This window comes from Girardinichthys multiradiatus, chromosome 11 (assembly GCF_021462225.1).
Source record: "Girardinichthys multiradiatus isolate DD_20200921_A chromosome 11, DD_fGirMul_XY1, whole genome shotgun sequence".
Classification (NCBI taxonomy): Eukaryota; Metazoa; Chordata; class Actinopteri; order Cyprinodontiformes; family Goodeidae; genus Girardinichthys; species Girardinichthys multiradiatus.
This window is the reverse complement of record NC_061804.1, coordinates 1551916-1572737: the sequence shown is the minus strand read 5'-3', so window position 1 is coordinate 1572737 and position 20822 is coordinate 1551916. Positions and strand designations below refer to the sequence as shown.

General features: G+C 40.5%; 1 protein-coding gene across 2 annotated transcripts; it reads left to right on the top strand.

Annotated features, from left to right (window-relative positions):
* Window positions 1–5252: 5252 nt before the first annotated feature.
* On the top strand, window positions 5253–17920 carry dub (duboraya). 2 transcript variants are annotated; one of them, XM_047378287.1, is made up of 7 exons: window positions 5253–5366; window positions 12882–12974; window positions 13076–13144; window positions 13696–13761; window positions 13880–14119; window positions 14211–14630; window positions 17451–17920. In XM_047378287.1, the coding sequence occupies exons 1-7, from the start codon at window positions 5361–5363 to the stop codon at window positions 17463–17465; spliced, it is 909 nt and encodes a 302-aa protein (XP_047234243.1). In that variant the 5' UTR covers window positions 5253–5360; the 3' UTR covers window positions 17466–17920. The 2 variants fall into 2 exon arrangements, with proteins under 2 accessions (XP_047234243.1, XP_047234242.1); XM_047378286.1 differs by lacking the exon at window positions 5253–5366 and adding an exon at window positions 11128–11295.
* Window positions 17921–20822: the final 2902 nt, after the last annotated feature.

Sequence of the window (20822 nt, the reverse complement as noted above, 5' to 3'; positions counted from 1 at the left end):
TTTCCTTTTATTGTCCTCATTTCTTTCTGTTGGAATATATTTTATAGAATAAAATTATTTATTCCATGCAGATAATCTGTTTGGATTCCAGACCTGCTTTTTTATTTCGGTAAATATTGTTTTTTGCAGTTTTTCTGATATCAGTTGGAAAACCTGAAGGTCTGGATTGTCTGTGATCAGGAAGCTCCTGCAACTTCAGATGGAGGTTTAAATTGAACCGTTAAAGAATGAAACTGTTATTCACAATAAGTGTCTCTGTGCAGTTAATCACGGGGTTTATTACACTTTTAAATAAAGTGTATACACCAGCTGAGCTTTCTCTGTAGGACTTACCCTTCAGCTGACAGCAGGTGGCAGCACTGATCCACAGCCTGACCACTTCAGGACCAACAGCAGACCCCATTTAGGTGTTTAAAATTTAATTTAAATGCTTTAATTAGAAAAGGAAAATGAATGGACTCTCATAATCTCTGCTGGTCTGAGGTCAGTTTGACTCCAATAGGAACAAACTGGGATTACAGGAAGGTCCCTAAAGTCCAGAATAAAGTACCAGAAGCCCTGAGTTAGAAAATCAGTGCAGACAAGTAATACTGGAGTCTACGAACCCGTAGAGAGCAGTATCAAGTCTCAGAGGTAAACCCAGCAGGTTCTGGAGCCAGAGGAGGAGACGTGGATCAGGTTTTGAAATCATAGAATGAAAAAGTATCAATTAACAGTTTCAGAAAGACAAAAACTGATATTAATATTGAGAAATGAAGATTAAAATGTTCTATATAAAGTCCTGATGCGGTTTAACATCCAAACATGCTTCAAATATTTTAACCGGGAGGGCTGAAACAGCTCCCCTAGTGGCCATTTGAGGAATAAAACTCAAGTCTATCCATTAAAATGTTATCCATCTATGTGTTTATCAAATTATTAGAGGCAGAAACATCACATTGTTTCCACTGTGATTAATTTCCTGCCTGTCAGCAGTCTGTAAAGATGTGTTACTGAAGATGTTTGAATGCAGGTTCTACAGACACTGGACATGTATCAGTCAGAAGCTGTATCAGCAACATCATCATCCTGTTTCTGGGAGCGTTTATTTTTCACCTTATAAGGTTTCCTCCTTCATCATCGTCTTTTCCTGTCTGCTTCACTCCTCCCCTCCAACCACGTCTTGTGTTCCTGCTCCGTGGGCAAACCGGCGGCTTTGATTGGTCCAAGCATAAACAGAGTCACTGTACAGGTGGAAGAAGGTTTAAGAGTTAATGTGCAGACTCTAAACCTGGTTTTCTGAGCAGAACAATGACCATTTATCAGGTTTCAACTCTGAACTGAACAGAACTGTCAGATTGAACTGCTCAGACAGAAATGATTAAAGTCAAAAAGAGAAGCGAAAGCTGAATTTGTTTTTGCTCGAGTGGAGTAACTTCCTCCCACAGAGCAGCGACAGCTTCCTCTTCATGCAGACCATCACAACAAACAGCTAAGCAGACTGAAAGAGGAGATGCAGAAAAACCTCTGAGATGCCTGCAGGAGATCAGAGAGGTTTTGTCTCTTTGAGTTCATCTGGAACCATTTAATATGGTTTAACTAACAACAATAGCACAAAACGTCTGAGGGACAGAAAGCTGACGGCAAGAAAGTGTTTGATTTTAAAGAATTCCCTGTTCTGAACGTCCTGCTAATCTGGAGAACCGGAAGAACAGCAGAACCCATTAACACACCTGAGCCAGGTATACCTAATGTGGGGTAGTCAGGCTCTGCCCATTGTCTCTGATCCAATTCAATTCAATTCAGTTTTATTTATACAGCGCCATTTCACAACATATGTTGTCTCAAGACACTTCATAAAGTCAGTTTAATCAAATCATACAGATTTCAAGTCAGGTTCATACATTCCAGTTAATACTAACTATCAAACAGTTCAGTCAGATTCAGTTATTTATTAAAATTGGATAAAAAGTTTTTCTATCTAAGGAAACCCAGCAGATTGCATCCAGTCAGTGACTTGCAGCATTCACTCCTCCTGGATGAGCATGTAGAGACAGTGGACAGTCACTGGTGTTGACTTTGCAGCAATCCCTCATACTGAGCATGCATGTAGCGACAGTGGAGAGGAAAAACTCCCTTTTAACAGAAAGAAACCTCCAGCAGAACCAGAACCAGGCTCAGTGTGAGCGGCCATCTGCCACGACCGACTGGGGGTTTGAGAGAACAGAGCAGAGACACAAAGAGAACAAAGAAGCACTGATCCAGGAGTACTTTCTATGGGAAGGAAAAGTAAATGTTAATGGATGTAGCTCCTTTAGTCGTTTCATCTAGAAAGAAAGAACAGATAAACTCTGATCCAGTTTTCAAGTTTAGAGTCTGAAAGAGAGAACATAGAGTTAGTTACAGTAGAAGCTCAGTCAGTAGCCATGTCTAGGAGAGAGAAAGGGTTAAACACTGAAAGACAGGGCTATGTGGATCATCTGTAGAAGGTGAGCATTAAGTTGTTGCCAGCAGAAGCTCGGACGATTCCCCTCTCCAGAAAGGTGTCACAGATAGACACAGAGTCAGGCCAGGTGTAGCTTCTAGGAAGAGAAAAGAGAGAACAAAGTTAAAAGCTGAAATAACAGCAAATAATGCAGAATTAGAGAGTAGTATGAGAATGTAGTGAAGAGGGTGAAAGTGGTCATTATGTCCTCCAGCAGCCTAAGCCTATAGCAGCATAACTACAGAGATAGTTTCAGTTCAGATTATTTAGTTAAACGGCGCTTATTTACAACAATGTCGTCTCAAGGAACCTCACAAAGGGTCCCACTGATGGTCATTGTTCTACTAAAAACCACAATGATTGGGATACCTCCCTCTGTCAGACTGATTATAACCATTGGAAAAGAGAAGGGGTCATACAGGTAGCAGAAATGGAGGGTGTGTTTGCACCTCAACCATAACTGAACCGGTTTAGGCTAAACCTGACTCCCCCTTACTCCAACCAACAGGGAGGGAGGAAGGCTCCCTCCCTGGTAAACTAAGCCACTCTAACTATAATCTTTATCAAAAAGGAAAGTTTTAAGCCTAGCCTTAAAAGTAGACAGGGTGTCTGCCTCACGGACTAAAACTGGGAGCTGGTTCCACAGGAGAGGAGCCTGATAACTAAAGGATCTGCCTCCCATTCTACTTCTAGAGACTCTAGGAACCACCAGTAAACCTGCAGTCTGAGAACAAAGTGCTCTGTTAGGAACATATGGACCAATCAGATCTCTGATGTATGATGGAGCTAGATCATTAAGGGCTTTATATGTGAGGAGGAGAATTTTAAATTCTATTCTGGATTTAACAGGGAGCCAATGAAGGAAGCTAAAATAGGAGAAATATGATCTATCTTTTTAATTTTCATCAGAACTCTGGCTGCAGCATTTTGAATCAACTGAAGGCTTTTAACTGCATTTTAAGTAGTGATCCATCTGTTGCCATGGAGGAGCAGATGGATCAGAGCTTCATCTGCAGTAATGAAGGCACTGCCCCAGTTTGTGGTGTTGAAGAAGGTACTGAGCTGAAGGAACAAGACTCTGGATCCAACCAGCTAATGGAGCTTCCTCTGAGGTAGCTGTTGCTGACTTAGGGATAAGCAGAGGAACATCATCGTCTGGAAGGAGCTCAAAGTAGAGCTGCTGCTCCTCTACATCAGCTGAGGAGGAAGATCTGACCAGGTGGCCCACATTTAGAGGTTATCTGGTCACATTCCACTGGGAGAAGACAGCGCATCAGCCAATCACATGGCAGCAACTTGCTTCATTTATTCATCTAGACCTGCTGAAGTTCAAACAGAGCATCAGAATGGAGAATAATGCAGCATAGCATGGTTGTTGGTACCAGATGGGCTAGTTTGAGTATGTCAGAAGCTGCTGATTTACTGGAATTTTCACCCACAACCATCTCGCATGTTTACAGAGAATGATCTGAAGAAGAGGAAATGTCCAGTGAGCAGCAGCTGAGTGGATGAAGATGCCTTGTTGATGTCAGAGGTCAGAGGAGAATGAACAGACTGGTTCCAGATGATAGAAAGGCAACAACTGATAAATATGGTTTAAACAACATGACAGAATGGACCCTCCCTGGTGGTGGTGGTATAATCATGTGGGCTATTTTTAGCACCAACTGAGCATCAATGAAACTCCACAGCCTACCTGAGTATTATTGCTGACCATCTCCACACACACACATTAAAGATCTGTAATAACAATTACGTAAATCCCATGTGGCAGGAAGGAGACCTCATTACCAGCCATTCTCAGCTATTCATCTCCCCAAAATACAATCGTGATGGCTCTTTTCTTAATGTGTATAATGGTTGGAGGTTTGAGTAGATGTTATCCCAGACTTCAACACAGCAAGAAAGATACTGTAGCACAAGTGAATTACACAGAATATTCAGTGAACTATGATCCAGCATTTCTGGATTTCCCCACAACAGCAGAACTTTTAGCCATTTTCATTTTTACATGTCTTGAGGTTTCCAGCAGATTTTGAGCTCTGCTGTTATTCCAAGGAAAGTGTTTTTCATATAGTTGTTCAAGTTTTACTTTATTAAAAGTTAACTATATTTTTGTATCCCGGGTATTTTTAAATTTCCAATTATCATAAATTTGATTTTAATCAAATTTATGAGTCTGTTTAAGCCACAGATGTAGGGACTCAATTTCTGTTGTAACTGTCTTTAAAAGTGCCTGTATATTAGGCCTAATACAAAAAATAATCATCTGCAAATGAGACAAAGTTCAACATTTTAGATGCTTTACATTTAATATACAAAATAAACCGTTTTGGGCCTAACACTGTGCCCTGTGGCGCACAGCAAGTAATCTCTGAGAAGTCTGATTTCTACTCCCTCATTTGTACAAACTTGCTGCCCACTATAACAGATTTTTACCTGTTCAACCCCACTCCTTTTATACCATACCTTTACATCTACTGTTTATCTAATCGCACCCTCACATAGGTTTAAATCTGCATTTTTGAAACATTTCTAGCCATTCTGGAACATGAACTTCCGTTAAAATGAGCAGCATCAACATTTTTAATTAAAAATTAGATTTTGTTCACCCTGAAAATTTGTCACACATTTGTCAGTTTTTATCTCTGCTTCATCTCCTGAGATCTGACTTGAGATCAGTTTATTATAGCAGCAGATATCAATGAGTTTATAAACACAAACATGAGGACCATGTGACAGAACATGAGCTGCCTTCTCTCTCTCTCTCTGCCTGTAGAAACTGAAGGTCTCTCTCTCAGATGTGGCTCCAGGTCTATATTTAACCCACTGGTCCCCTCCCACCCTCTTTCACACATACTCGACATATTGAGGCGGCTGAGAGACGACGAGCAGGATGGAGGTAAAACTCTCAAACTTTCTGTCTGCTGCTCACTGTTAGTGGTTTTGGTGTGTTCTGTTGCGTCATACTAAAGTTTATTAAAAATTACACACCAAAATGAGTTAAACTGTTACTACAGGTGATCCATGAATTAGACACAGACTTTTCCTTCGGTTGGAAGGACTTTTTGGTCAATTCTTAGTTCATTTGAATTTGGAAATGGCAGGGTGGGTTGGCTGGTAAACTGTGAAAAGCGCTAACAGGAAACCAAAATGTGCATCATCGACATTACAACTGTGGACTCTAAGGTGTCGTCAGACTATTTAGGACTTTTATCACCTTCAGTCAGTCAGAGGAGCCGGAATTTTTACAGACGGGAATCTTGGTCAGAAACAACCGAATTTGTTTAATTTTAGACATCTGCCTGTCATCTCTTTAAAACATGTCAAATGTGTCTGTTGGTTTTCCTCTGCAGCTCAGATCTTAACCAACATGGGACTAAATAAGAGTCACTTCACCAGTTCTGGAGTACCTCAGGGCTTTGTCCTCAGTACAATGTTATTCTGTGTTATTCATCCATATTAAGACAGCACTAATAAGCTCAGATGAATCTTGAGTTCATCTTTGTGACAAACACAAACCCTCCACAAGTGTCTAAAACAAAACACATTGGCTCTAGATGTAGTAACTTTTCAGATAGAAAATCAGTCCCCAGTTCTTCAATAAAAACAAGTAAATAAAAATCAGCCTTGAGAAGGAAAACCTCTTTGCCATCACTCTGATCTGTTTGAAATGGGAAAAAGGCACCACCTGTTAGCTGATGCACATGCTCAGTGGTGACTTTTGTGGTGCGTCATACTCTAGAAAATACAGTCAGAAGTCAGTTACTCAATACATGGCTGTGCAATACGCAAGAGAAGGTCTGTTGTTATTTATTAATGGACACCTTTATGGTTTGAATTCCAACATTTTGTACATAAAAATTAACCATGCAGTGCTCAGCATGTTTAACTTTTAATTTACAAAATCTCTGAGGAAGAACACTCATTCCAACACAATGTTTCACTATTTCATGAACAAACACAAAGCACCTTATGCTGACCATCAATCTGGGAAGAGTTAAAGAACTACTTCCAGAAAATCACTGAACCAGAATGGCAGCAGGGGCGTTTACAAAGCTGTCCAGATATCTGGAACAATGTCCTCTGGACAGATAAGATTAACGTAGAGATGTTTGGCCATAATGAGGGCCATGTTTGGAGCAAACCAAACACAGCAGATCAGCACAAACAGCTCATAGCAACTGTTAAGCACAGCGGGGGAGGGTTGATGATTTAGGCTGGTTCTAGAGCCTCAGAACCAGGACACCTTGAATTAATGGAGTGAATCATGAACATCTCCATGTACCAGTGTTCTAGGGTCAGTGAGGTTATCTGTCCAACAACAGAAGCCTGGTTCAAATTGGGTCACCAACAGAACAATGATCCCAGACACAGCAGCAGATCTACAACAGGATGGCTGAAAAGGAAAAGAATCAAGGTGTTGCAATGGCCTAGTCAAAGTCCAGACCTTAACCTGACTACAATGCTGTGGTGACAAAATGTCAATGAATCAGTTTGTACATATTTCTGATCATATGTTTAGATTAAAATTAGTAAGACCATTTTGAGCTGAGTTGAATATTTCCTGAATTAGTTTTGAATGCCCTGCGATGGACTGGCGACCTGACCAGGATGTACCCTGCCCCGCGCCCGTAGACTGGTGGAGATCGTCACAAGCTCCCCCGTGACCCACTATGGAAGAAGCTGAATAGAAGATGAATGAATGAGTCTTGAATGAGGTTTTTTTTCTCCTGAGTGGCTGGTTGAGTCAGAAGGTTTCTACTGGCTGATCCTCTGTAAGCTGCGTTCATTGGTTTTAAAATGATGTTTATAGTGATTTTCATCAGACTGTGCTGTATTTATACAGTCAGGACATTACTGGAGCACAGCAGAAGCTGACAGTGACTTTATTGGGAATTTTACAACACATTCAGCAGAAGCACAAATAAAAGAGATCTGAAAAACTCAAATGAGGAAGAATACAAATGCCTCTGATCATAAATTTAATACATAAATGTTATTAAACTGCACTTAGGAAGTTTTTTCAGCATTTTTGAGATTTCTCTATTATTCTGTCCACAACTGACAACCTTTGTATCCTACAGTCCAGTTCAAGTCTGGATCTGGACATTGTTTCTCATCTGAGATTATGTAGTCAAGTCTTTATGAAACTGAGATGCTTCATGCTTCAGTTGATCTGTCAAGTTTTCAGCTGTCAGCTCTGTGAGAATCCCCCTGGAGATAAATTCCTATTTTCTATTTGTCAAATGTCTTTTTGGACATTTTTATAGATTTAACCAAAGAAATGGAAACAAAGGGGTTCTCATAAATATTTTTATTTAAAATTGGTTCTTTATTAAGATGTCTCTTATATGTGGACACCATACTGGTTCATCCCTAGAGTTTAGAAGCATTTTATGCCAACTAATATAATAACAACTAAAAATCTTGTTTCACATTGCAGATACATTTAGAGAAACCAAAGTACCCAGTCAGATGTAAGACCAATAGATGCAAAAGATAAACAAGAATCTTACAATTGATCACGTATGGAACAAGTATGCTAACCTACATTTTGCACTTCCAATGCACAGTGAATGTGAGTAAGCAACTGGTTCTAAAATTAACACAAAAGCAAAATATTTGCATAGAGTAACAGATATAAAAAGTAATGAGATCTGCTTGTGTGGATTCTGTCATCTTTAGACAGTCAGGCTGATGGGTTCACTGGTTTATAAAATGCTAAACTAACATAAGCTAAGGTACGTTTTAGTAGGCTCAGGTTAAGGTAAGATAAGGGTAGGTAAGCTAAACCAAGATAAGATAAACCAACTCAGAATCAACTTTATTGCCAAGTTTGTGACACAACCAAGGAATCTGACTCCAGTACATTTTGCTCTCAGTGAAGATTTGATTTTCACTATAAATGGAAACAAAAACTATAAAACATATTTTAAATGTACATATAAACATAATTGACTTTCCAATAGAATATAATCTGAGATCAGTCTAAGTCTGCCTGGTGTTGTTCTGGAGTTCTGACTGTCAAGAGTTCATCAGAGAAACGTCCTGGAGGAAGAAACTGTCTCTGTGGAGGCTGGTTTTAGCAGACAGAGCTCTGTAGCGCCACCTGAAGGTAAAAGCCTAAACAGTTTGTGTGCAGGGTGTGTGGGGTCTGCAGAGATGTTAGCTGCCCCTTTCCTGACCCTTGACCTGTATAAGTCCTGGATAGAGAGAACCTAAGATAAAATAGCTAAAGTATTTTCCTTATGTACATTAAAGAAAAGCTCTTCATCAATCCATAGTCCTCAGTAGTAAAAGAGGGACTGTCATGTTAGAGAGTGGATGAGAACCGAAGTGGCAACAGGGCATCGGCAGACGCAATGAAGAAAATGATAAACTTACAGAAACACAAAGAGACTAAACACAGGAACCAGGACCTGAGCAACAGTAGAAACCAGCAGAGAAAAAACAGAAACCAGGAACTGATATATAATAGACTAATGGGCACAGATTGGAACTTAATACAAACATAAATGAGAACAAAAACACAAGCAGCTGTGGATAATGACAGATGTCCAAATAAGCCCATGAACAACCAAAATTAACCTGAACCCATGGAGAACGTTCCCAGGAGGTTGCCTGGGAGAACCCAAGGAAGAAATCTGGACACTGGAACCCACGTAGGAGCTCTGGAGAACATTGTGGAAGCCAGGTTAACCCACAACAGAACTCGGGAACAGGAAAACAAGGGGGTCCACCTGGACACCCTCGTTGGGGAACTTGTGTGGTGGTGGTGACTGACCTGGTCATGGTTGAGGGAACACCTGCAGCTTGAGGGGAAGAGCGGGCTCTGGTGCTCGGAGGCAGCATGGCTCTGGTATTCAACCACTGTAGATCATGACTAGGACACCCTTTTAATAATTTTAATGTATTTGTTCGACCAGTAATCATTACTTGCTCAAAATGTACAATGGGTCTTTGTGGATATTTTGTTAGCATGTATATGTTTAATTGGGTCATTAAGACAGTTTTTAACTATATTGAGTTGCAGTCTCAAGTCTCCATCTCTGTTAAGGAAGCATCACTCTAACTGAAAAGGTTTGTTTTTTGAATCTGCCTCATACAGAAATCTTCTCATCTTCTCTCATTTTTGCTCCTAGAGTTTTACTTTCCAAACAATAATCCCAGCTTTACAGGCTATCTTAATCCTCGTGTCTGAGGCGGACATCCTGCAGGCTGCATGAACTCAGGTCTCAGTGGTTTTCAGTCACTCTGAATAATAACGAAGGGGACCCATCTGACATTTAACTTTGATAGAGTTGAAAATTCAATGTCATTGGCTCTTTGCACTGACTCTTTGTACAATGTTTAGCAGAACCTCAGTCACTGGAGAAAAATGTTAGAAGTGGACCATCATGATCACAGTTGATTTTAGACATTTCATTGTTGTTTAACAACTGTTGTCTCTCACTGGAGACAGACTTCCATCTGGGATCTAAAGCTGTGTTGTCAGGAATAATCGGAATAAATCCAGCAAACCCTCAGGATCGGTGCTATAGTTTAGTAGCACAGTTTATGTAGCAGATTATTTATGAGCTTTATGGTCATATTTTTAGGCCTTGTACTTACTTATTCTCATATAGCTGTTATATTAACTTTATGTTTATTGGTATTATGGATTCTCTTGGTTGGGTTAGTAGTTACTGACTGACATTACGCCTGTTATTTAGTTATTTATGGACATATAGTCATCTTAAGTAGTTTTATTGTTATTGATCAGCTTTGTGTTTTTATTGATTTAATGAGTAATTATTGGTTTTAGACTTATTTGTAGCTTTATGATTGTATTTATTTGTTTAAATGTTATCTTCATAGGTTTGCTAGTTATTTACTGGTTTAATGGAGTCTTATGGTCATATTGATTTAATGGGTGTTTTATTTTGTCCTCTTTATTGGTGCTAAATGTGCATGTCTTAATTAAATGGTTATTAATGTGGTTTATTTTATATTGGCATTTCTGGTTTTATGGCCATAACATAACTTTATTTTATAAGGTAATCCATTAGTTTTATAGTGGTTATTTATCAGCTTTATGATTGTATTTAATATTTTCAGTCAGCTGCTCTGCTGGAAACAATTAAGCTGGTCCATCACAACCAGCCTTCCCTCTTCTTCTACATATAGAAAATAACACTTCCTGCTCCTTGACCTCACTTATTTAGGCGTTTTTACATGTTATGGTTGATATTTGGACTGATGCTGATGTACGATGTGAGCGATGGAAACTGTGGAAACTAAAGTTGGTTGTGATTCTGGTTCTGGTTGTGTTAATTGCTTGGATCTATAATGGTTTTGTTTTGATGGTTTTTAATAGGTTTAAAATAAGCTAATTTCTGAATCAGATGCGGTTGTTTAATTGTGTTGCACATTGTCTAAAGACAGTGAAATCATCCAGTTGATTTCTGAACTTCTGTAGATCATGATGAGTTCTTACTGTCATATGGTGATTCAGAAGAAAATGCTGCAGAAGCCCAGAATGCTGTCAACACATGAGGTCCGTTCCTCTCCAACACCGACCCCGACAACCAGAACTGCAGTCAAACAAACAGCAGCAGCAGATGGAGGAGGAAGTGGGTTAACGGCAGTTTTCTTTCGTCACTTTCCGGCTCAGTTTTCAGACTGTGTGTGTTCACAACGATTGAAGCTGTGGGTGACTTTATTATCTGAGGAATGTCAGCTATGTGAACCCTTCAGCTGAGATGGACACGGATCATCTCCACGTCAACAGCTGGGTGTATAAACCACTGAATATCTTTGTGAGGACCCCGCTGTGGGACAAACTGCAGGTGCATATGGTAACAGGGACTGATTCAGAAGAAGACATCGTTATGTTAGAGGAACAACCAGTGGTGAAAGTCCTGATCCTCTTCTGTGATCTCCCAGAGGTCAACAGTTCTCCAGGATGGTTCTGATGGTCTTTCACAGTTTTTTGGGGCTTTTGTGGCTCTTTCACCCAGTAGACCTAACCATTTCAGATGAATGTTCTTATGTGTTAGCTCTGCCCCATGACTCATTCAGGTTAAATGAGGCTGTTACACTCAGAGAGTTGGGATGAACCAGTGCTGTGCAGGCACAGTTTGAAGGCTGATCTTTGGGCTTTTTGTTACCAAAGATCTGATGATGTGCATCATGTGCGGTTAGGGACCATCTAACCGGCCCAATATATTTTTTCTGCATGTAGAATGTGAATGCAAGACACCTAAAATATGTTATATGCTATGTTAAAAACAAAGAAGATGATTGTAGATTTGAAGAGAAACAAGAATAGGTCAAAATCTATTTCTATCATGGGAGAAGAGGTGGAGGTGGTGGAGGAGTATAAATACCTCGGTGTTCATCTGGACATCAGACTGGAGTGGAGATGCAACTGTGAAGCCATCTACAAGAAGGGACAGAGCAGACTGTACTTCTTGAGGAAGCTTAGGTCCTTTGGTGTTTGCAGCAAGATGCTGCATATCTTCTATAAGTCTGTTGTGGAGAGTGTGTTATCTTCTGCCATCATCTGCTGGGGAAGCAGCATCAGAACCAGGGACTTAAAAAAGCTCAACAAGTTGATAAAGAAGGCTGGTTCTGTTCTGGGGACTCTTCTGGAACCTCTAGAGATCATTGTACAAAGAAGGATTCTTCATAAAATGAAGAACATTATGGAGAACCCTGAGCATCCTCTTCATGAGACTGTCCTACAACAACAGAGTGTCTTCAGTCAGAGGCTTCTTCAGATCTGCTGTAAGATGGAGCTACAGGAGATCCTTCCTGCCCACAGCCATCAGCATCTTCAACGGCTCTTTGAAGAAACCTTCATGATATGAGCTACAACAACATTTAATTTCCCTTTGGGATTAATAAAGTATTTTTTAATTGAATCATCCAACCAAGTATTGGATTAAAGCAGGAGGTTTAATTACAATATTGCAAACATTGATACTGCAGGTGACGGCAGTTAAATAAAATGTGCAGATCTGGTTAAAACTGTGAAATAACCCAAAGATAAACGACAAGAATTTTAGCTCCAACCTTCCCAAAGAGCAGTTAGCTGGATTGTGACTCTTCTTGCTCAGTTTGTGGCATATTGTGAATTTTTATGACAGTTTTGCATCTTTTTCAGATTGTTTTGTATCTTGAAGTTAATTTGACGTCTCTGCGGTCATTTGTATCTGTTTAATTGTCCCATGCCTTCTGACAGATATTTAAACTTTTTGTCTTTTTGTGATAGTTTAATGTCATTTTCCATACTTTACCATCACTTAGTGATCTGTTTGTCTTAATTCGTTTTTTAAGTGTCTACAGTAACATTCATTGAAACAGGACAGACCCTCAGGTGATCTGCTCTCCCACCTGCTGTTATTCACCTGTTTCACCTTCTGTCCTGCAGAATGAGGCTCCGCCCCGCCGCTCTGTGGCCGAACTCGCAGGAAAATTCAAAGGCCCGGCTCCTCAACCAAACAGCGCTGCTGGGAACCAGGCGGTGAGGTTCAACCTGCACAAAAACAAATATAATTGTCAGCAGGTCAAAACACGCCTGACTGGAGGAGCTAAAGCTCAGATTGGTTATTTGTTGTTTATCAGGATAAACCTGTGAGGCGACGACCGCCGAGAACCTTGCAGCTTCAAAACCTGGACACAGATGAGACGCAGGTGAGACATCAGCAAATATATGGCTTTTTCAACCAATCAGACGCTCCGTCTAAGATGGAGAACCATATTAATTAAAGGAGCTTTAATGACAAAAAAAAAAAAATACAAATGACAAAACCACAGCTTTGTCAGAACAAATATTTTTGAAACCATTCCAATTATAAAATTAACCAAATGTTTCTAAAAAACAAACTTTAAGACAATTAAAGACTGAAACACTAAATACTACAAGTAAAAAAACTTGAGGCAAGAAAAACAAAAATCTAAAATGACTTTAAACAAAGAAAAAGTACATTTTTAAAAATTTGTTTCCTAATAAAACAACAAATAAACAGATAAAAAAAAATCTACAAGCAAAACAAAATAAAACCAAAAGACGTCAAAAATAGTCAGAACAGAGTCGTACAGTATTTCAACAGGAAGTTGGTCTTTTATGTAAGCACAAGACTCCTTTAATAAACTATGAGGGGAAAAGATCTTCAGCGCCTCTCCAGGACCAGTTCTGTGCTCTGGTTCTTTTATTTCTGATCAACAAGTTCTGTTTGTTTCAGCCTCCTTCAGGAGCAACATCTCCTCCCAAAGCCAAGAGGAACTCTGCTCTCGTCGAGAAACTCCAGGTCAGTCCCGTTGGTTTGTGACAAACTCTGCTGCCCCCTGCTGCTGTGGTCGCCCCGACCACAGCAGCACTCTGATATGACTGACATCACTGTGACATCACTCCTGTTGTGTGCCCAGGCCAACCTGACTCTCGGCTCCCCAACGATGGCTCCTCTTAAGAGCCCTGGACTAAGGATGCTACCTCCTGGCTTCACCCCGCCCTCTCCTGGCTCTGCCCCCCCAGTTCCTATGGCAACCACATCATCCATAGCGACCCCCACCAGCCCTGTCCCCACCTCTCCATCAACAGAAAGCCCCACCTCCTTTGAAGCCCCTCCATCTGTTGCAGAGGGAAACATCCTGCAGAGCATCAACAAGGTGAGAAAGTCATTTAAAGGGCATTTCCACAGATTGTTAAATCCTCTGTGACTTCACCTGTGTGTCTGTGCTGTGATTGGTCCGTTTCCAGGGCAGACCCAAAGGCTCCATCAGGCGACGCCCTCCATCCCGTTGTCACAGGAAGTCCAGCAGTGGAGACGATGCGGGAGTCGGAAATTACGTAGCTGATACACACCTGATCTCCCAGGCTGAGGGAGAGGAGAAAACCACCGCAGGAGGAGGAAGTGAGGAAGAGGGAGGAGAGGTATTTAGGAAGGACGGTACGACAGAAACTTCAACACCACCTGAGAAGAAAGAAACTAATGAAGAAGAGGAGACGAAGAGCAGCGCTGATGTGAAGGAGAAAGAGGAGGAATGTACATCTTTACCACAGCAGGGGGAGGATGAGGAGGAGAAAGAAAAGGAAAAGGAGGTGGAGGAAAAAACATCTAAAGCAAAACAAAAAGATCCAACTGATGAAACAACAAAAGAGGAAGAAGAGAAGGACGAGGTTTGTTAATCTTCTGTAAACTAAACTAAGAGTCTGAAACAGTTCAGAGCTGCAGAAACCCACAGGAACACGATCCTGAACTAAGTCTGGGGAAGAAGTTACTAGCATTCACATTCAGCTGCTGGATCAGAACCAGGTGGTAACAATATGTTCCAAAATGGAACAAAACAGGAAAAAGATACAAAACAGATTAAGAAGGAAAATGATTGGGAGCTGCATCAAATTGAGGTTATACATCAGCTCATCAAAGGTCTAAGACCCAAAACAGATCTATACGGGTCACAAAAAGAAGTCAGTCATCACCTTAGCTTAATTCATTTAGACATGATGTCTGATGTGTCTCCAGTCAGCTGAAACAGAAGCTCCATGTCTTCTAAACCCAAAAGTTCCCAGACCATGATGTCGCCACTTCCTTGTCATGACAGTGATGTTGGAAGCCATCAGGATTATTCTAGACAGAACAAAACGTTCTTCCACCTCTCCCCTCCTTGGTGATCATGGAGGAGGTGTGATAGGCAGATACCATCTTCTGGCCACTAGGCCATCAGTCAGCATCAGTAAGGGCCTGAATTTGGATTGAGGATTTATTTTCTGGGTCAGTACAGGTGACATGTTTTTGTGTCCATCAGTTTTATCTCATAACCCTCAGGATCGTTTTCAGGAATTCGAACCGATTGTCTCACTGCGTTCCAACATGGCAGCGATGGCTCGTTTTGGGCCTGCCTTCCTGTGCAGCTCAACAATCCTACTATGGTCAAAGACAGAAAGCCTGTATGGGTTTGCCATCAGGAGGACATGTCAGTGTGAATGGCTAACAGAGGATGAAAGGAAAGTCAGATTTTAACCTTTTGTCTCTGATGTCGGCAGGGAGGGCGTTTCGAAGGCGAGGGGCAGATCGGTTAGGATCTAGCAGCACATCATTTCTTCCCAGATAACAGATATCAAGACCAAACAGAAGTTCTACATGACAGAACTACTCACACATCCCCAGATCCAGTGAAGTTGGGACGTTGTGTAAAACCTAAATAAAACCAGAATCTAATGATCTGCTAATCCTGTATAATTTACATGCAGCTGAATCCACTAGAAAGACAAGATATTGAATGTTCAAACTGATAAACCTTATTGTTTTTCTGCAAATATTCCCTCATGTGCAACACGTTCCATCAAAGCTGGACCGGGTCATGTTCACCACTGTTTCATCACCTTTCCTTCTAACACTGAATCAGTGTTTGGGAACTGAGGACTAATTGTTGGAGCTTTGTAGGGGGAACTCTTTGTCATTCTTGCATGATAAACAACTTCAGTTGCTCAACAGTCCAGGGTCTCCGTTGTCATATTTGGATCTTCATAATGTTCCACATTTTCAATTGGAGACAGGTCTGGACCACAGGCGGGCCAGCCCAGAGTGCAGAATGTGGCTTGGCATTGTCTTGCGGAAATGGGCAGGAACGCCCCTAAAGATGTTGCTTGGATGGCAGTAGATGTTGCTCCAGAACCTGGATGTACCTTTCAGCATCAATGGTGCCTTCACAGAGGTGCCAGTTACCCATGATGCCGTGGTCACTAACACACCCCCATACCATCACAGATGCTGGCTGTTACCCATGATGTCGTGGCTGTTGAACTTTGCTCTGATAACAATCCAGAAAGCCCTTTACCTCTTTGTCCTGGAGGACAAAACGTTAATGATGTCCAAGAAAAATTTTAAATGTGTAGTTGTCAGCACACTTTTTCGCTTTGTGTCAGTCCATCTCAGATGAGCTCTGGTCCAGAGAAGCCAGCAGAGGTTCTGGGTGTTTTTTGTTACATGTCTCTACATGGTAGAGTTTAACTTGTCGATGTAGTGATGAACTGTGCTAACTGTCAATGGTTCTGACGGGTTCCTGAGCTCATGTGGTGATATCTTGGTTTTATATGCAGTGCCTCCCGAGGGGTCATAGGTCACAGGCATTCAGTGTTGGTTTTCCTCCTCGCTGCAGAGATTTCTCCAGATTTTCTGATCCTTTTGATGATATCATGAGTTGTAGTTGATGAATTCCCTAAACTCCTTGTAATTGTATGTTGAGAAATGTTCTTAAACTGTTGGACTCTCTGCTCACACAGCTGTTGACAAAGTGGTGAACCTCGCCTCATCCTTTCTTCAAAGATGCTCCTTTTATACCAATCATGACCCTCACCTGTTTCCAGTTAACCTGCTCACCTGTGGAAGGATCCAGACAGGTGTTTTGGAGCATTCCTCATAGTGTATTCGATTGCATATATATTGAACAGGATCAGCAGATAACTAAATTCTGCTTTTATTTATCTTTTACACAATGTCCCAACTTCACTGGAACTGGGGTTATAAGTTAATCTTCATTTTTTTCTATCTTAAGGCTTTTATTTTGTAATATGCATGTAGGGGTTCAAGGTTGTGGCTCTCCAGGCAGTCCATTTAATCCACATTTACCTCCACATATTATGTAAAGCATTTTATAGTCAGTAAATATTTAGATTCTTCTTTATATTATTTATCCAAATATTCCCTTTCTGGAGGTTGACCTTTAACCTGTCCTGCTGCTGAAACTATTTAATTTCCCCCTAGGGGGATGATAAAGTGAATCTTGTCTCTATATTAATGATTATATGATTGTTCTAGAAGTTTCTGTTCTCATTGACTCGACTGTTTAGGAGGTGGATCTCTGCACCATGGAGCTGGTAGCGTTCCAACCCAAACCGACCACAGCCTGGGATGGCCCTGATTCCTTTGACTGGTTTGCCATAAACTCCGGATCACAGAATAAACCAGTATGATATTATCCTATGTTTCTCTGACAGAGTTCTTCCCGATGAGAAATCGGACATTTGGCCAAGTCGGAGCGAGGTCACCGTGACGTTGAGCCCTTGGAGTGCAGCGAGGGAGACCCTGTGGCACCAACACCTAAGGGGAAAATGGCTGTGGACGCTAGGAAGAGAAATGTCTGAAAAACTTAGCCAACGTTCGAAATGAAGCCTCATTTTCTGAAGTTCAGCTTTGAATTAAGCTCCAAAAGCAGCTGATGTGGTTTTACTAATCGAAGCTTTTACACACTGCAGCGCTGCATTTGATCCTTTTTTAAGAAGAACATGTGAATTTTGTGTTTTTTGCAATGTTTTCTTGGTGTTTGGTGCTTTTGAAATTGTGAATTATGATTATTTCTACAATGTAAAGATTTATAGGTGAATTATCAATGTTCAGAGCTGTGAGAACAAACACCTGAGGCCTTATTCTGAAATACTGAATTAAAAAGAAGTTTTTACAAACACCAGCCGAGGCTTTTATTGTTTTAACTGCCTAATGTGCCAGAATAAGGTCATTATGCTGTGGTTGGATGGGTTTCCTTAACGGCCCTTTTCCACTGGTACAAACTCGGAGGTTCGCTACGGTCGACTTGTTTTTTTAGCATTTTCCATTAGTAACAATGCTATTTATAGTACCTGCTAACTTGCAGTTCCAACTGAGTCGCACTGAAAATGCGATGTCATAAGACTGTTGGTCACTGATTAGGTAGGAGGCAGAGTCGCTAGTCCGTATATTTTACACTATCTTCAACTGTTAAATGTTTTACGCTGGGCTTATTGTGTTGTTATTTGATTTAGACAGGTAATATCATTAAGACAGGTTACAGACATCAGTTACATGAAATAACACCACAATAATCATAAAACATTATCTTGGAATTTAAAAAAGGAACAAAGTTAAAAACAAGATCAGAAATCAAATTTTTTCCATTTTCTTTAAAGTGTCCTTAAAATGTCCCTGTTGTGATTATGAATATGAATACATTATTTAAGATTTAATATTAATACTATTTTATCAAATAATATTTGGGTCTGTTAAGGGTTGTCCTGTGAATACCAGCCCAGTAAGGCGATGGTATTAGGACAAAATAGAAAGGTGTGAGATGAGCTCTGACATTATTGAACAGCATAAACTCTGCACATATATGGAATAAATTCACACAATTTCTTAAAATACAAGAATTTATGAACAAAAATAAGTCAACTCAAAGTCAAACATATTTCAATCAATAAACTCTTTACTTTGCTAAAACAATCCAACTAAACTACCAAGCAGAATTAAAGAATAAGGAAGACTAATGGACTATGTACAATATAAACAAGTTGATTAAAGATGATTAGAAATTATGACCAAAAGAGTGATGCAACATTACCATGCAATGTTTATGTTTGAGAACCAAGGATTATCTTGAAGAATCTGGAAGTGAAGTTAAGTTAGTCTTGGAACCAACTTAGAAAATAATCAGCAAACGTTTAGACAACCATTCACAATGTAAGATCAGATAAAATATTATTTTAATAAAATAATGTTTTAAATAATGATCTGCTGAATAAAACCAACCTTCTGGATGACTAATTCTCAACGGTGTCACATTAGCTGCCTTTATTAAAATAATATTTGAAGAAATATTATTAAGGGAGTATTTTGGAAAAGAGCCAAATCTTTCTGGAGAAATGGGGCTTAATGGTGTTTACTTAGTTATCAAATCTAGTAAATGATGTTCAGGAACTATTATTCACTGGATTGAAGACTAAACCTTTCTGGGTAAATATTATTTAGCACCAGAATCAAACACACACCTTTAAAAATACCGTTAATAAAAGGGTTAAAATGCATAAGCATTATGAGCAATCTTCTGTGTTTAAAATCACCCTTTAAATAAAGTTTGACTTAACTTAAAAACACACAAAGAACACAAACGTGTGCTGCAGATATTCTGCTAGCACTAAGGTAGCAGAGTTTCACAAAAACAAAACTAAACTTCATAGAATGAAAACGTTCAGATCATTTCATCCTAACTGTTAATCTGCCCAAACATAACCTCTGACCTGTGGTGAGGAAATGTAGTCCAAGGGGTGAAGTTTGAAGAAACGTTCACAGTCAACAAGCGGTAACCTCGATAGCTTTGCGGGGGGTTGAAGGTGCATTTGCTCTGTGAACAAAAAGATTAGCTCTGGAGCTGTAGCTGGGCGGCTTGTCCTGTCCGCTGTGGTCTCTGCTGTCTTCCTTCCAGACTGGGAGACCATGTCTTTGCAGGAGTTTCTCTTGAACACCGTTTGCTTCTGCAGGGCTCGGAGAGACAGTCAAGCAACTCTTATACCTTAATTTCCCCTCTTTATGAATGAAATCACCAGATACACAAGCAGTGCTTCACTCATACTTATCTTGTGCAGATGATCGATGATCTTATGACACTCTTGGATCCAGTTTGAAGAGTTTATGTCTGTTTGCCAGCAAAGAGACATCAGCACGCTTTGTTCCCCTCCTATCCCGATGAACACCGGTGTGGAAGAGAAAGACTTGTGGGAAGGTGGGGGTTTTATGCGGGCAGTGGCACCATGGGGAGTCCTCTGTTACCTCCCCTTCCTCCTTCTGACGTTGTGCGGAAAGTCTGTTAAATGCAATTTATTTTGAAAGCTCCAGAAAAGTCTGTACCGGAGTTTAATGTTGAAATCCATGGCTGTGGGTCCCAACATCCCAAAGGGATCAAGCTGGGCCATTTTAGTTCTTGCTGCAGTGTGATTCCAGGAAGGAGTAGAATAGGAGAAGGTACTTTCCACAAAATCTGTGCAAACTGCAGAGACACTGAAAGAAATAAAAACCTGGTAGCGTAGTCTGTGACTGTACTGTCTTTGGGACGTCCTAGAATGGAGATATGGAGACAGCAAGCTGAGGCTGGATTTATAAATGAAGGTATATCTGCAGTTAAATAATGATGGCCAGTCTACCAAGAAGTACAGCGTACCGTGGGATGTGAGAGGTTGATATTTTGTTATAAATCACAAGGCTCCTTGATCAACATCCAACATGTACAGAGAGCTGGCTGGGCATCCATGTTCACATCACCAGAGTCACTGCAGTCTAGCGGTGGTAGGAAGGTTCCAAACACAAGATGTTTACGAGCCACAAGGGAGAAACATGAACGTTTCTAAAAAATAATCCTAATTTTAGCTCCAAGTTTTTTCAAAATGTGTTCAATGTGATGCTTAAAGGAGAGCTACTTCATATGACCACTAATATAGCAAGCTAGCAGCAGGAAGTATAGGTTACCTTCACACATCCTCTAGCTTCATACAGCATGGCTTCCCTGACTCCTGTACTGATCCACAGTGCTTCTGGTCTCGCTGGCCAGAACCTTCTCTGGTTCT